Source organism: Oratosquilla oratoria, chromosome 24 (genome assembly GCF_046742065.1).
Source record: "Oratosquilla oratoria isolate Oo_2021 chromosome 24, ASM4674206v1, whole genome shotgun sequence".
Taxonomy (NCBI): domain Eukaryota; kingdom Metazoa; phylum Arthropoda; class Malacostraca; order Stomatopoda; family Squillidae; genus Oratosquilla; species Oratosquilla oratoria.
The window spans coordinates 58,176,918-58,191,343 of NC_134800.1; the positions used below are offsets into that span (position 1 = coordinate 58,176,918).

The 14,426-nt window shown below is 37.0% G+C and overlaps 1 protein-coding gene across 3 annotated transcripts in view; it reads left to right on the forward strand.

Moving 5' to 3' along the window:
- Positions 1 to 14,426, forward strand: part of Fancm (FA complementation group M) — a 90,588-nt gene that overhangs the window by 21,414 nt on the left and 54,748 nt on the right. For all 3 annotated transcript variants that reach the window (XM_076208196.1, XM_076208195.1, XM_076208197.1), the window contains exons 5-13: positions 381 to 527; positions 1,094 to 1,174; positions 3,184 to 3,346; positions 3,529 to 3,686; positions 4,207 to 4,356; positions 4,693 to 4,824; positions 6,231 to 6,294; positions 12,449 to 12,591; positions 14,043 to 14,151. In XM_076208196.1, coding sequence (XP_076064311.1) covers positions 381 to 527; positions 1,094 to 1,174; positions 3,184 to 3,346; positions 3,529 to 3,686; positions 4,207 to 4,356; positions 4,693 to 4,824; positions 6,231 to 6,294; positions 12,449 to 12,591; positions 14,043 to 14,151 — 1,147 coding nt within the window. The remainder of the gene's footprint in view (positions 1 to 380; positions 528 to 1,093; positions 1,175 to 3,183; positions 3,347 to 3,528; positions 3,687 to 4,206; positions 4,357 to 4,692; positions 4,825 to 6,230; positions 6,295 to 12,448; positions 12,592 to 14,042; positions 14,152 to 14,426) is intronic.

The following is a 14,426-nucleotide window of genomic DNA, read 5'->3' on the forward strand; positions in this document are numbered from 1 at the left end:
ATAGCTATTTACAGAATCATGAAAGGCATAGAAATTACTGATAGAGAGAATCTGATAAAATGGGATGACAGAAATACAAGAGGACACGGAAAGAAAATAAAAAAAGACAGCTATAGAAGAGATTTGAAAAAGAAAAGCTTTCCTCACAGAGTAATAGACAGTTGGAACAAGTTAGATGAGAAAGTGGTGTGTGCAAAAATAATACATGAATTTAAAAATAGTTTAGATAAAATGAGATATGAAGACGGGACCCCACGAGCATAGCTCCCCTTCCCGTAAAATACAACTAGGTAAATACACACACACACACACATATATATATATATATTTATATATATTTGTAGTAGGAGTTTCCCATTAATGTATCTTGCACATTTCAGGTGATACAAAATCTTCAGATTTCCCACATTGAATTGCGTAGTGAGGACAGCCCTGACATTGCCCCGTACACACATGCTCGTAATATTGAGAAGATTGTAGTTGACTTGGGAACTGAACTTAAGAGGATAAAAGAGTATTATTTAGCTGTAAGTTATTTGCTTCTTATTTTTAAAATGTTCTTGCTCAAGTACTAGATCAGACTAAAGTCACTGATATTGTTCATGGAAATTGTCTGGACCATAAATGTGTATGCAAAAAAGAAGAGTAACTATGGAATTAAATGGAAGTTAGGGGGGATGGAAAAAATACCACCTTGATATAGGCAACACACAACTGAAAATGATTGTCTGGCATTCCAAAGAATGCAAATGTTCTTTGGTATGGAAGGGGTTAATGTATGGTGATATTATTTGTTTCGGTGCTTAAAGGTCAGAAGTTTTGTCTGTTAATGAAAATCCATACTTCTAACCACACCTCCGAACTCAAATTATTGTTTTTCTCTTAGTTTAATTTCACTTAATGGTAACACATCCAGCTAATTTTCACAAACATACTACCAGTCTCATAATTTTTTGCTCTCATTTATTCCACATCTGTGGATATTCAAAGACCCATCTATGAGGGTTTAATGGAAGGTTTACTGTGCTTGCATATGTTCTTGCAAACATGTGAGGCATATTGATTCATAGTAATATTTTTTTTTCATTTTCAGATTGTGAGGGTTCATGTAAAGAGGCTTATAGATTGGAGAGCAGTTTACACCAGAGATGAAACCACATTGTCAAAATTCCAGGTAATTAGATCAGTTTAGAAAGGTACTCAGTTTACGGTTTACCTTTTCTGTTTGCCAAGGTTAAAATGGGCTATTGCTGGTTACTTGAAGGCTGCAGGTTTTCTGCAAGAGAGACCAGGGATAACAGATTGATTGATTAAGATGGGCATTGATTTATGTAGTGAAGAATCTTTTTATTTATATACAAAGGTCTTGATCCCTCTTACTAGAAGATGGAGTTGTGGGAGAAAAATACTAGAGGGAGTCCCTGCTCTGCTTCATATAGTTGACTTTTATGATGTGCAGAGGAAGAAGGAAGTGGTATTCTTGTGTAATGCCACAAGGTGCTAAAGGGTAGTGAATAGGTGGAGTAATCAAGTATGAATGATAGAAGGTAGAAAAGATCAAGAGCCACATTTTCTCTCCCTCAACTTCTCACCACCCTAATGCTCAATATATCATACTCCCAAATTCAAACTCGCCTTTCCCTTTCAGTTTAGTATCACTCTATGCTAAGGAATCTATCATTCCTCTTACAAACATACTACCAGTTTCCTCTATTCTGTTCTCATTTGTTACACTTCCACACATTCAAAGATCCATTTATTAGGGTTCTGGTTAGCGTCATCTCCCAAGATCCTCTTTTGATTTGACTTTTCACAATAGAAAAATACAGAAAGGAGGTAAAGGTGAAATTGGGCTGAGAGGTGTATGGTTTTGTGAGGAAAATGAAGAGAAGGAGGAGGATTTTTAGGTTGAGTTGGGAGGAATGTAAATGTAGTGGTGTTGGAGGATCTTTTTGCTGGTTTGGGAGAAGGGCCAATAGAGTAGTGGGGTGGTGAGTTGGAACTGTATCTGAAAGATGTTACATATACCAAAGGCTCTTTCCCCCTAACAAGGGAGGTAGCCAAAAATCAAAGGCATAAAATCCACTCCCATGTTAGTGTATTGAAAAAATAATGAAAATGAATGCTGTGTTTAAGGAGAAAGACAAGCATAAGGGTGGTGGGTGGGAGGGTAGTTGAGAAGATAGTTTAGAGAATATGTAGTGGTGCCCAAGTGGAGTATTGGAGGAGTTCTGGATGTGGGTGTGTTCAGGGGAGGGAATTATGGATCTTCTGCAAGGGTCATCTGGGACAGTGGATTGAATGATAGATCCTCATATGCCTTATCAGCTATGTTTGGAATTATTTTGGTTCTGCCTATTGCATTTTGTTTTATTTATTTTATTCCTGTATTTTAGATAGGTAAACACACCCACATACACACATCCATAGCTTAAATATTATCTATAATTTTTCTACTTTAGATTGTAGAGTATTCCACTTATTCTTAGACTCCATGAACTGAATAGAATTTTCTGAAAATATCTTGAGGAAGATTTGTAAATATGGAATGATTAGGTAATAATAGGTTAATTAAAACAAAAAATTCTATCACACTTCCAATTTTTTTTCTACATATATGTACATATATGAATGTCTTTTTCCCCCTTACAAGGGAGGTAGCCAAAAGCAAAGCATTAAAATCCATTCCCACCCATTCCATTCCCACATATTCCACTCCCATTCACCCACCTCCCTCCCTCTTATCTTGGCTCCTCATGGATGATGGGTCATCTCTGCATCTTGCCCACTGCCCTGGGTCATAAGGACTGTAACAAGACACGGCACATCCACAGCAAAGCCACTTTATTTAATCAGTGACCCTCCCCCCCCCCTCTGTCCCCTCATGCAGAAAAGGAGAAGACGGGGAGAAAACCCTTTGGGCTGCATCAAAATATCATTTACACATACTCCCTTACCCCTTCCATGCATGACAGCATCATCCATACACATCCATTCTGCACTCACCCCTATCTTCTGTCTTCTTCCTTCCTCAACAGACATTCCCCTCTTTCTCAGTGCCTCTTTCACCCCATCCATCTCATCCTTGGTCGTCCCCTTGTGTTCACTCTTCCACCTCTGCCTTCCAAACCTCTTTTAGTAATCTTTCTTCACATATACAATTTTTTCATTTTTCCCAACCAGATTCTGAAGGCTCGTGAAGCTTTCCGTCAAAACCCCCCTGACAGTCTTCCTCGTTATCTGTACGGAGTAGTAGAAGGAGAGTTTGCTTTATGTATGACACTCTATCATGCCTTGGAATTACTTCAGTTGCATGGTGCAAAGTCTTTTCATTCCTTCTTGAAAGGTTTGTCATATTATTTGTCTTACCATGTGATACATATGTAAGAAAAACATGATTCATTTATAGTCATTTGTTTTTGTTTCTATTAGCTTGGCAGTAGGTGCTTATAGCCTTTGGATCTTAAGTGTATATAATTTAAGTTTCCCAGGGATGTAGATGATAGTATATTGTTTTTGACACAACAGGTACGCTGTCCAGTGACAAAGGTAATAATCGAGCCCGAGGAGAACTGCTGAGGAATTCAGATTTCATTCAGTTGATGGATTATGTAGAGAAAAAATTTTCCCCTGAGGAACATGTAAATGCATCAACATCACATGGTTCTCCAGGGCTGGATTCTAAGGTTTGTCACCAGTTGTAGTTATGTTCACATTGTACACAAAATTTCATTTTGTTGTTCTCTGCTTCTCCCATTCACTTCCACCCCTCCATCACCCTCCTTCCCTTCTGCCTTTCTTCACTCGTTCTCTTCCTCCATCTCTCCTTCCTTCTTTCATCAACTGCCCATCTAATCCCTGTCTCTCGTCTTCTCCCATTTACTTCCACCCCACTATCACCCCCCCTTCCCTTCTGCCTTCTTTCACTCATTCTCTTCCTCCTTTTCTCCCTTCCTCTTTTCTCAGCAATTGCCCTTCTAATCCCTGTCTCTCTCCTCCTATCTTCACTCTTCTTCTTTCCTGTGCCTTTCTTCATCCCTTTATCTCTTACAGCCTATACTTTGCTCCATCTCCTCCTCCTCCTCCTCCTCCTCCTCTTTCCTCTCTACTCCTTCTCTTTCTGCCTCTCTGTTAGTGATACAGAGTATAATTTGTTTGATATTAGTATTCTAGTCACCAGTACATGAATTCTTTTTAACCCTACAGTTCAGTAGCCCAAATTCTTCAAAAGCAAAACCAGGGAATCCATATGTGGCTAGCCACCCCAAGCTAGAGAAGTTAAGAAACATCATTTTGGAGCACTTTAAGAAGTTTGCCAGGGAAGACCAATCTACACGAGTTATGATCTTCTCTCAGGTTTGGAACCCCACAGGATTTTCACAAATTTTTCAATATTTGGCATAGTGGTGTATTTTACAGGTGTTAATCAGACTCAAGCCAGACAATTTACTCGGCTGAGGGTTGGAACCAAGGGGAACCCTGTTTTTAAAACCACTTTCTCTCCAGATACTTGTATGTTGAATCAAGATTGGCATATATCATCTAGAACAATATTTGTAAAATATGATGTGATGATGAAGTTATTCATGATTGTACTGTGAAACAGATGTTATTCATACTTTTATAGATGGAATAATATATATATTTATTTATTTATTTTTATTTATTTATTTATTTTTTTCCTTCCCATAGTACCGAGATAGTGTGAAGGAAATCACAGATATGCTCCAGGATTATCAACCTCAAGTCAAAGCCATGAGTTTTGTTGGGCAATCCTCTGTAGGAAGAGGAGCACGTGGATTTTCTCAAAAGGAACAGTTAAAGGTATTTTGAGTGTTGTTTGGACACCATTTTATATAGAAATTTTTTAAGACTGTTGCCAGTATGGGGCACAGTAGTATGAAGTGTTCAGTGTCTTATGTGTGGTGGTTACATCTGGGTCAATTTGAATGTAGCCAGGCTGATTCTGTGTTGGTATTGTCATAATGATGTGGGAGGGTTTTCTTTGTGGGACTTATATCTGGAGGTTGTTGTAGTATTGAGTTTGGTGGTCTTTCTGAATGGCTTGTTTAGTTTGGGCTATGAGGATGGATAGAGTGAAAAATGTAGAGATGAGGCAGAGTGCTGGCAGTTCAGTTTGACCAGAGAATACTGGGGTAGTTTGGTTATATGGGAAAAAATGAGTGAAGGAAAACTAGCAAAAAGAGTGTGAACTGAGTAAATTTGAGGGGAAGACTGAAAATGAAGTGGATAGATAGAGTGAAAGAGGCATTGGATGTAAGAGGAATGCCTGTCAGGGAAGAGAGAGGGCAAGAGATACGTGTGAGTGGAGTCATTGTGAATGGATGAAGAAATGATGTGACCTGAATGAGTTTTTCATTGTCTCCTGTATTTTCTTGAGTGGATGAGGGGGTGGGGTTGCCATATAATGAAGCAGTGGGGTTAAACTATCTTCATTTGTTGGAGGTACTTTATGTAGCTGCATTGCCTCTGACCTGGGTAGTCTGCAGTGCAGGGGACTGGGATGATCCTTCAGCCAAGAGGATCAAAGATAGAAGGTTTGACAAATGGGTCTTTGAATAGGTCTGGGATTGGTGAAGGGTGGATATATGCTTTGATTCTGTTATCCCCCTTATAAGGAAGAAAAGGCTTTTTGGCATATCTTGTATATGTATGAAACATAAGGCAAAATCTAAGTACATACACCAAAAGCCCATTCCCCTTGTAAGGTGGCTGGCCAAGTCAAAATGCTTGCCTACTTAACATACCATATAAAACACAATTAACACCCTCCCATTTCAACACTTCATTGATTAAGGGTTATCCCATACCCCCAGCATACTACTCAGTGCATAAAAAAATATATATAAATAAAATGAATAAATAAATCATAAAGCAGATGAGAAGGACATCCTTCAGAGTGTTTCATCCTTTCATTCACAGTGTCCTTCTATTCACTATCTTTTGCACTCCTTTCCCTGTTTGACAAACATTTCCCATGTATCAAAAGCCCTCATCATCCTATCCATCTACCTCATGCTTTGTTTCCATCCCAAGTTCACTCCTGCTTTCTACACTCATTTGTTCTTTCCATACACCCAAACCAGCTCAACATTTTTTGATGTACCATATCTGAAAACTTGTCTTTCATCCCCTGTTCTTTACCATGTCACCCTTCTCTACCATGCAAGTGTATTCTTTAAAACTTTGGTTACTTGCTCACATTGCAGGTGGTGAAACGATTTAGAGAAGGAGGGTACAATACTTTGGTTTCTACCTGTGTTGGTGAAGAAGGTAAGCAGTTTTCATAGGAGCAGTAGTTAATTTAGCATATTAATGATATGCTAACTCTTTGAATGGGTGAGGTTTGTCTCTGCTTAATAAAATTGCCAAGAGGCAGATAGACCTAAACCTAATGAGTTTTTGTGTAACAGTGAATTGTTGAATGGGGTCAGGTATTGGTGAATCGCATATTGCAACCTCTAATCTATATAGAGTTCCAACTTGTTCTATAACCTTAATTTCACATTATCACATTGAGGTTGGAATTCATGTATTATTCCAGCTTGGGCTATATCACCTTCTAAACTATTCCAAATATTTATGTATCTATATGGAAAATCATATTTCTTCACATAATGAAGACATGTAGTCTTTCTTAATTTGTACTCATGATTGCCCTCCCATCCTTAATCATGAGATCTCTTTTGTCATTGTTGTCTATCCCATTTAATGACTAGAATACTGCAATCATATCATCTCTTTCTCTTCGATCTATCAAAGATAGCAGACCCAGTGCTTTTAGTCTTTCCTCATGTGGTTTATCTGCTAGGCTGGGGAATTTGGTTGTTACCCTATATATTCTCTCATCTTACTTATATCTTTCACTCTGAGTGGGGACTACACCACTTGCTTATTCTGGTTTTGGGTTTACAAATTTTTGTTTCAGTTTTTTCATCATCTCCCCATCCATATTGTTAAAAGCTAATTTAATCTTCTGCAGTATTCTGTTGTCTTTCCAGCTCTGCTGATATGTCTTTCAGGTGGCAGGTTGTCTTTTATCAACACTCGAATCTTTCTCCTCTTTTGCTTTTGTAGTGTGTGTGTATTTACCTAGTTGTATTTTACGGGAAGGGGAGCTATGCTCGTGGTGTCCTGTCTTCATATCTCATTTTATCAAAACTATTTTTAAATTCATGTATTGTTTTTGCACACACTACTTTCTCATCTAACTTGTTCCAATTGTCTATTATTCTGTGAGGAAAGCTGTTTTTTTTCACATCTCTTCTGTAGCTGTCTTTCTTGATTTTCTTTCTGTGCCCTCTTGTATTTCTATCATCCCATTTTATCAGATTCTCTCTATCAATAATTTCTATGCCTTTCATGATTCTGTAAGTAGCTATCAAATCTCCTCTCTCTCTTCTTTGCTCCTCTAGTGTCTGTAGTTCAAGTTTTGCTAGTCTCTCTTCATATGATAGTTTTGAGAGTGTTGGTGCCAGTTTTGTAATTGCTCTTTGTATTCTTTCAAGTATTTTTATACATTTTTTTGTACTTGGTGACCACATCGTTGCAGCATATTCCAATCTTGGTCTTATCAGAGTGATTAGAATTTTCTTCACCATTTCTTCATCCAGGTATGTGAATGCCACTTTGATTGTTCTTATTAAATTATAAGTTTCTCCAAAAATCTTGTTTATATGTTTCTCAGGTGACATATTGTTCATAACAATGACTCCCAGGTCCTTCTCCTTTTCTACTTTTTTTATTCCTTCTTCTCCCAATTTATATGATCCTGTTATTCTGTTTTTGCTTTTTCCAAATTCCATTATACTACACTTTTTAATGTTAAACTCCATCTCCCACTTCCTACTCCACTCCCATACTTTATTTAGATCACTCTGTAGTGACTCGCAATCTTCTTCCGTGTTAACTTTTTTTAATAGTTCTGCATCATCTGCAAAGAAGCTCATAAAACTTTCAATTTCTTCATCCATATCATTAATATACAGGTAGTCGTCGACTTACGACCAAGTTCGGTTCCGACAGACAGGTCGTAAGTCGATCTGGACTCAAGTCGGTCTATATATATATATATATACAGTATATATTACCCTTTATAATATATATACATATATGTATATATATATATATGTAATATATATGTATACTGTATATATATATATATATATATATATATATATATATATATATTGTATATTTAGCATACTGAAATAATCTTAGCATCTTTGAACTATGTTGTATAGTATTTTTAACCTTTTTATAATTTCATCTGATTTTCTTTGGGAAACGTAGCCTAGGCCTAAGCATATTGAATAAAATCCTATCCTCTTTGACCTGATATTTAATACTGTATTTGTTAACCTTTGTATTATTTTACCATCAGAATTTTTATCATTTTCGTTAGGAAACGTAGCCTAGGCCTACGCATACTGAATAAAGTCCTGTCATCTTTGACCTACAAATCCTTTTTTGTTGGTTACATTAAAATCATTGTAAAGCAAAACTAGGAAAAGAATATTTCGAAACACATTCTTTTCTTTTACGTACTGTACCGAAAATATTGTTATCGACAACAGACTAGGCATAAACAAAGTTTACTGTTACATTTTATTAATCGCAAAACATAAAAATACAAAATGCTGTGCCGAACATTTTGTCATCGACAACAGACTAGGCATAAAAAAATACTACTGTTACATTTTATTAATTGCAAAACATAAAAATACAAAATGTAAGGCAAAATTAATTTTTTTTTTATTTCAACAAAACACATTCTTTTCGTTTAAGTACTGTACCGAACATACACAACAAACTAGCCTAGGCATAAAAAGTTTGTTATATTTTATTAATTGCAAAACATACAAAAATACAAAATGCAATGCAAAATTAGGAAACATTTTACTTCAAACAAACAAAATGAAAGAATATTTAGCTGGCTGGGATGCTGACGCTGCCGGCAGCCTGCAAAAACTATCGTACTCGCGTCTCGCAGCGTGCGGAGTAATGTACTGCACTGCCAGGCGTAACATTGCAATTCTATTACTCTATTAAATGTTAGATATTATTGCACCATCTCGTGGTCGTAAAGTCGATCAGTCGTAAGTCGACGACTACCTGTATATAGCAAACATTATTGGGGCCAGAACTGTTCCTTGTGGAACCCCGCTTATTACGTCATCCCATCTTGAGTGCTTGTCTCTTATCACTACTCTCATTTTTCTTTCTAGCAAAAAGTCTTCCATCCATTTAAGCAGTTTGCCCTGTATTCCTCCTTCAGTTTCTAATTTCTTATGTGGTACTTTGTCAAAGGCTTTTGTTAGGTCAAGAAATGCACAATCAGCCCCTCCATCTCTTTCTTGTATTATATCTATTAGCCTTGAATAGAAACATATTAAATTAGTGACGCATGATCGTCCTTGTCTGAATCCAAATTGTCTTGGATTAAGCACGCTGTTTTTTTCTAAATATTTTACCCATTTACTTTTGATAATTCTTTCACAAATTTTTGCTATTGTACTTGTTAGAGAGACTGGTCTATAGTTGATAGGGTCTTCTTTAATACCTCCTTTATATATAGGTACTATATTTGCTTTTTTCCAATCTTCTGGAACTTTTCCTTCTTTCAAGGAACTATTTATTATGCTATGTATTTTCCAGTTCATTTCTGCATTCTTTCAAAATCCAGTTTGCTATTTCATCTGGTCCATGCGATTTTCTAACATCTAGATTAGTCAAGTGTTTCATTATTTCATTCTTTGTTACTTCTATTTCTTTCATAGGGGGGACTATCTCTTTCCATTCGATCTCTTCCGGTTGTATATTCTCCTTTGTAAACACTGATTTAAAATGCTTGTTCATAATTTCCGCCATTTCTATTTCCTCTGTGTATTCAACTCCTCCTTGTCTTAATTTCTCCAAGTCTTGTTTGTTTTTCAGATTATTGTTTACAAATCTGTAGAATAGACATCTTTTTCATATTTTCTCTTTTCCTCTCTGCACGCTTGTACATATTCATTTCTATAACCAGTATATATTTTCCATTTTTCAGGTCTTTAGTCTTTCTTCAATTTGGTCCAAGCTTTATCTCTTGTCTTTTGACATTCTACAACTTTTGTTGTACCAGCACTTTACATATTCTTTTTCTTGTTTTTGTCTTGGGACATACTTTTCCACTCCTTTTTTATAATTTTTTTTTCAAAATATTCCATTTCTCTTCTACTGTTGTATCTTCTTTGTGTATTCTTTCCCAGTTTTCATTTTGAAAGAATTCTCTTATTTTATCAAAATTTGTTTTTTCATACATCAATCTTCCTTTTCTATATTGTTCATTTCTTTTCATGTATTTTTTCTCATTTAGTTCTAGCTCTATCAATATGTGGTCACTTTTACTTATTGGTGCCTGGTATTCTATCTTTTCCACTATTTCAGGTTCTGATGTGATTATTAGGTCTAGTCTTGATGGTTCTTCATTTCTATACCTAGTGTTCTCTTGGATCCATTGTGTCATTGTGTGGTCAATAATCATCTCAAGTAGAACATTTCCCCATGAGTCTTCTCCACCCTTTACGGTCATCTCTTCCCAGCAGATTTCTTTACAATTAAAGTCGCCCATCATAACTATTCTTCCTCCATCCTCCATTATCTTGTTTAGTGTTATTCTTGTGTCTTCTAACATACTTTTATGTTCACTCTCTTCCCACGAGGCTGTTTTTGGGGGCACGTAGTTTATTACAAACTTTCTGCTCTTCTTATCTCTGTCTTCTATTTCTATCATAATCATCTCTACTCTGTTCTTTCCATATGTGACACCCTTCACATTTATATCCTTCTTAGTCAGGAACATAACTCCACCCCCTTGTTTTATCTCTCTGTTTCTAATCCAATAATTATATGCATTGTGTCCTATGCTGTTGGGTGATAGTGGACATTTTAATTTTGTCTCAACAATTCCCATTATGTCCGGATCTTTTTCCTTCAGATACTCGTTCAGTTCATTTAGTCCTGTTATTAATCCATCTATATTTGTGTAGGATACTCTTAACTCTCTGTTATTTCCATTGTATTCTCTGTTTCTTTTTTGTTTCTGTTATGGTCCATTTCTTCAATTTCATATTCACTACTCTCCAGTAGAATTCTTGTTTTTCTGACTCCGTTCTGGTCTCGTTTTTTTTCTTTAGCTTCTTTCCTTTTCATTTTTTCTTCCTCTCTTTCCTCTTTATTCATTTCTCTTTTTATCCATACCTTTTTATATTGTTCACTTGCTGCTAGCTTCCCTGTTTTTGCTAAGATATTCTCTGCTGTTGTTTGTGGTCTTATCTGTACTATACTTTCAAAGTCTAAACTTCTCTTCAATTTGTTTCATTATTTCAGGTTCATCTTCTTGAACTAATTCTAGTAATCTACTTTTTCATTTTCCTCCTTGATTCTTGTGGTTCTATCTGGGTTATGTTTCTCTTCCATTCCTAATATAATTATACATTTCTTTTTATCTGCTAAGTCTCTTACAATATTCTCCTTCTGTCTCATCACTTTGATAACTGAGTCTTCAATTTGTTCTTTCATTTGCTGTTTAATTATATCAGTAAATGCAACTTTACTATTTTCCTGTATCTTCCTCTACCCCTGTGCCTCTTTTGCTATTGTTTCTTTATTGTCTTTATTGTTCCTTTTTAATTCTTCATTCTCCTCTTTTACTTCTCTTAACTGTCTTTTTAGTTCTATTTCATCAGTTAAGTTTTTGTTCGCCTTCTCTAGTTCTTCCAATCTTTCAACCCTTTCCGCAATTTTTGACATTTTACCGAACCTAATCTCCCATTGTTCAGTCATTTGTTCAAGTTTTTCCTCCAGTTTTGCCAGTCGGGGGAGGTTGGTATCCGCCCCGCTCCCCCCCCCCCTCATTAAATCCATGGAAATTATTATCCTCACCTTCTATTGTGCTGCTCTTATCTATGTTTCTAATCTTTACATTTTTGTTAGTCCCTTCGTCGTCACTAAATTGATCCGGTCTGCCTGCCTGGACCAAGTCCTCTCCTTCCTCATTTCCTTCCATTTCCCTCAGTAATCCCTCCCCTTCTCATTTTTCCTCGGTTTCCCCCTACACCACGAGCAATCCCCTTCCCTGCAAATACAATAGGTACTTTGCGTCGAGATCCACGAAAATTTCACTTTTTCTTCAGGACGTCAATCCTTGCCGTCCATTCAACGTGCGTGTGTGTGTGTGTGTGTGTGTGTGTGTGATGCACCCAAAGAGTATGTTACAGTAGAATGTTTTATTAGTATTTCTATACATTTAGATATTCTTGAGTTTGTGTTATTTTATTTTTCTGTCATTGTTTTCACAATTATGATTACCTCTTGATATATATTGGTGAATGCTGTTGTTTAAGTCTTGTTAATTATTTCACATTTTATGAATTTGTACTGGTAGGTCTGGACATTGGAGAGGTGGATTTGATAATTTGCTTTGATGCACCCAAATCGCCAATTCGGCTGGTCCAGCGCATGGGCAGGACAGGCAGGAAACGGGAAGGCAGCATTGTTGTGCTTGTTACCAAAGGCAAGGAGGAGCAGGTTAGTTAAATTCCTTGTTATTTTTGGTAGTTTCCTTAGTATATAATTTGTTAATTTAAGCAAGAAGTGTCTAATGAAGGGAGGAACAGTTATAGTGGATTGGTTTGTGGGATTGTTTAATGTGTGCCTGGGGGAAGGAAAAGGAGACAAATGTAAATGTAATAATGCTAGAAGGACCAATTTATTAATTATAATTGGTAAGTTGTCTGAGAGGTATGGTAGGTGTTACTATGCTGGATAGAGTGAGAAATTGAGGAAAGCAGGGGTGGAAATGGAGTTGGAAGATAGGATTGATGAAAGAGTATTGGGATGGTTTGGACACATGAAAAGAGTGAAGAAAGATTAGTAGAAGATGTGTGGAAGGCAGAGGTAGAGGAAGTGAACATGAGGGGGCGACCAAGGATGAGATGAGATGGCTGTGGTGCAGGGGCATTGGGAAAGAGGGAAATGTCTGTTGAGGAAGGAAGGTAAAAAACAGAAGATAGGGGTGAGTAGAAAATGGTTGTGTATGGATAATGCTGATATATGGAAGGTAGTGGGTGGGGGATGGGGGTGAGGAAGTATGTGTGAATGATATTTTGATGCAGCCTGAAGGGATTTCTCCGTGTCTTCTCTTTTTCTGCATGAGGGGCTGGAGAGGGGGAGTTGCCAATTAAATGAAGCAGGCTTGCTGTGGATGTGCTCTGTCTTGCTATATTGCTTCTGACCCAGGGCAGTAGGCGAGATGCAGGGAGGAGCCAAGAAAAGAGGGAGGGAGGGGTGGTGAATGGGAGTGGAGTATGTGGGGATGAAATGGGAGTGGATTTATGCCTTTGAATTTGGTTACTTCCCTTTAAAGGGGGGGGGAAGCCCTTGGTATGTGGTATGGTTCCTCTGTGAGGGGCACTGTCCTAGCCTCCCGATAGGGGGGAGTGTGTGATGTTAAACCATATATGGTATGGTATGGTAAGGCATATGGGAAAGTGTACATTGATAGGATTAGGAGGGGAAGAGATGGAATAGTTGGAGAAGAGCAGTTTGGTCTAGGAAAGGAAGAGGTTGCATAGATAGAATTTTTGAAGTAAGCTAGATATCTGAAAAGTGTTTTGCAGAAGGTAAGGAAGTATTTTTGGGTTTTCTATTTTTCCTTTCATCCAGGAGGTGCCAAGATAAGAGGGAGGGTAGAAGGTGGAGGGGAGTGGAGTGTATTAGGGATGGAATGGGTGGGAATGGTTTTTATGCCTTTGTTTTTTGGCTACCTCCCTTGTAAGGGGGAAAAAGCCTTTGGTATATCTATGTATTTTTCCTTTCCATTATTTTACTGTTTGATTTTTTATCCCTTAAAAAAATACTCTTTGCAGTTACTCTTGTTTCCCATCATCACCTACAATTTTCCATTTTTTTTCCAACATTGTTTCCATTTGTTTATACATGGTGAATTATGTGTAATGGTGACAAGTTTATATTTCCAGACATATAACCAAAGTCAGTACCAGAAGAAGACCATCCATTCTGCTCTTGCAAATGGTCAAATCTTGAAGAAGTATTTATATCCCAGAAGTGAAAGAATGATCCCAAAAGGTAAGAATCTGCCTATTGTTTATAAATTTACTAATCAAAGCTAAGACAATTCCCAATTTGAAAAAAAGAAATGGATGAAGATATTGACCGAAATAGGAATTTCTGATACAGAAATTCTTAACCTCTTCACTCCGGGGCACATCGCACGTCTGGCAGCATTAGCTGCCCGACGTGCGATGTTGCGTCATAATAATCGCATTATAAAAAATAAAGTCAGTGCTCAATCGTTCGTTCTCTTTCACCCGTGAATTTTGATAACCATAGAAAATATGATG